The sequence below is a fragment of the Solanum dulcamara genome, chromosome 3, assembly GCF_947179165.1.
Source record: "Solanum dulcamara chromosome 3, daSolDulc1.2, whole genome shotgun sequence".
NCBI classification, from domain to species: Eukaryota; Viridiplantae; Streptophyta; class Magnoliopsida; order Solanales; family Solanaceae; genus Solanum; species Solanum dulcamara.
Window position 1 is genome coordinate 14,363,924 of NC_077239.1, and position 1,679 is coordinate 14,365,602.

Below are 1,679 nucleotides of genomic sequence, written 5' to 3' on the forward strand. Positions count from 1 at the left end.
ACAATGTATAATATCAAACGGTATAAGAGTGCAAGAAGTGGACGCATAAAAAGGAAACTAACATGTTTTCCAAGAAGACATGAATGACAAATATGAACATCGCTACTTTGAGTATAATTAATTAATTTATTCGTCCTAAGGGAATTCAACACAGGTGCGCCCGGGTGACCCAAATGATCATGCCAAAGAGAAGGTGCCAAAGCCGCAAAAGTAGATAGTAAAGTGACTAGATTGGTGATTGGATAAAGCTATCCCTGACTGTTACACCTCATTACCAGCCTCCCCGTCTGAAAATCCTTCACAGAAAACCCAAAGGGATCAAAATTCACAGAAACAGAGTTATCAGTGGTAAATTTGCGGACAGACACCAAATTTTTAACTAGATGAGGTGCATGGAGGACATTGTTTAAGTGCAAGGGAGGACCAGGGGAAGACAAAGTTGTGTGACCATAGCCGTGAATTGGAATAGAGTGACCATTACCAACCATAATACCACGATTAATGCTCTTATTAAAATAGGACGTGAGGTTACCTTGATCGGATGTCATGTGAGAAGTGGCACCGGTGTCCATGTACCAATTTGTATCTGGAGGAGTGATCTCAAGAGTATGCATTGCGGCCTCAATGTCCGTAGGCGTAGGGGATGCGGTGTATGCCTACTGAGTTTGGGGGCCAAGAACACCCGCTCTTGGTGGTTGCTGTTGTTCATAAGTGGGTTGGGACCAAGTGTTTGACGGATATGGACATGGTAGGACAGCCCAAGGACCCCAAGAGGCCATCCATGGCCACTGTTGTCCGCCAGACCAAGGAGAAAATTATGGAGAGTGCTGCGCCGTTGAATGCTGCCTAGTGCAGCCGCGACTGCTGTTGCCAGCTTCTCTGCCGCCTCCATGACTGTCATGGCTACAGCGAGATCTGCCTCCATTATTATTGCGGTTGTGGTGCCTCTTTCCACCACTATTATGGCGGTGGGAAGAGGAATTATTAGGAACATCAGTGGGACCTTCGGACGAGCGAGCAACTAATACAGCGGAGGAACTTTGGGCTGCTTTCTTAACACGGCCAGCTTCTTCAAAAGTGAGCATCGAATGGGCTTGATAAAATTGTGGCAAAGGGTCGCGTTGGCGAATAAGAGTCGCCATACCTTGGTAGGGCTCGGTAAGGCCCGAGACTAATTGAAGAACTAGACGATCATTAGTCACTAGAGAGCCAACATTCTTGAGTTGATCCGCCAGAGATTTGAGATGTTGACAATAGGTAGAGACATTGGGAAAATCGGCCATGTCGACAAGAGTGAAGTCGTACTCAAGGGTGATAGCACGAGAGTGTTTGTTATCCTGGAAGATATCACGCAAGCGATTCCAAGCCTCCATCGTCATGGTGTCAGGTTCCAAAATTGTATGCAACAGATCATGAGAGATAGTAGCATAGAGCCATTGGAGAACGGTGGCATCAAGGGTGGACCACAGTTCTTTGTCCTCCTCCTGTTGAGGCTGTTTCTCCGTTCTTGCCACTGGAGGAATAATATGATCAATTACCCGATGGGATCGTGCATGAATCTTAAATAGTTCCGCCCAAGTGGAATATTGGACATTCTCCATCTCAAGAGTGATGGGAACATGGTTCTTGATGTTGGAGACAGCAAGAGCATGATGAAAGGAAGATTTGGAGGTATACAT

General features: G+C 46.2%; 1 protein-coding gene across 1 annotated transcript; it reads right to left on the reverse strand.

Annotated features, from left to right (window-relative positions):
- Nucleotides 1-815: 815 nt before the first annotated feature.
- LOC129883470 (uncharacterized) lies at nucleotides 816-1,679 on the reverse strand. The gene has a single exon (XM_055958128.1). The coding sequence runs from the start codon at nucleotides 1,677-1,679 to the stop codon at nucleotides 816-818; it is 864 nt and encodes a 287-aa protein (XP_055814103.1).

Bases quoted from the DNA above. Each gene is read 5' to 3' on its own strand.
- LOC129883470 (XM_055958128.1), bottom strand. From the start codon at position 1,679: ATGTATACCTCCAAATCTTCCTTTCATCATGCTCTTGCTGTCTCCAAC.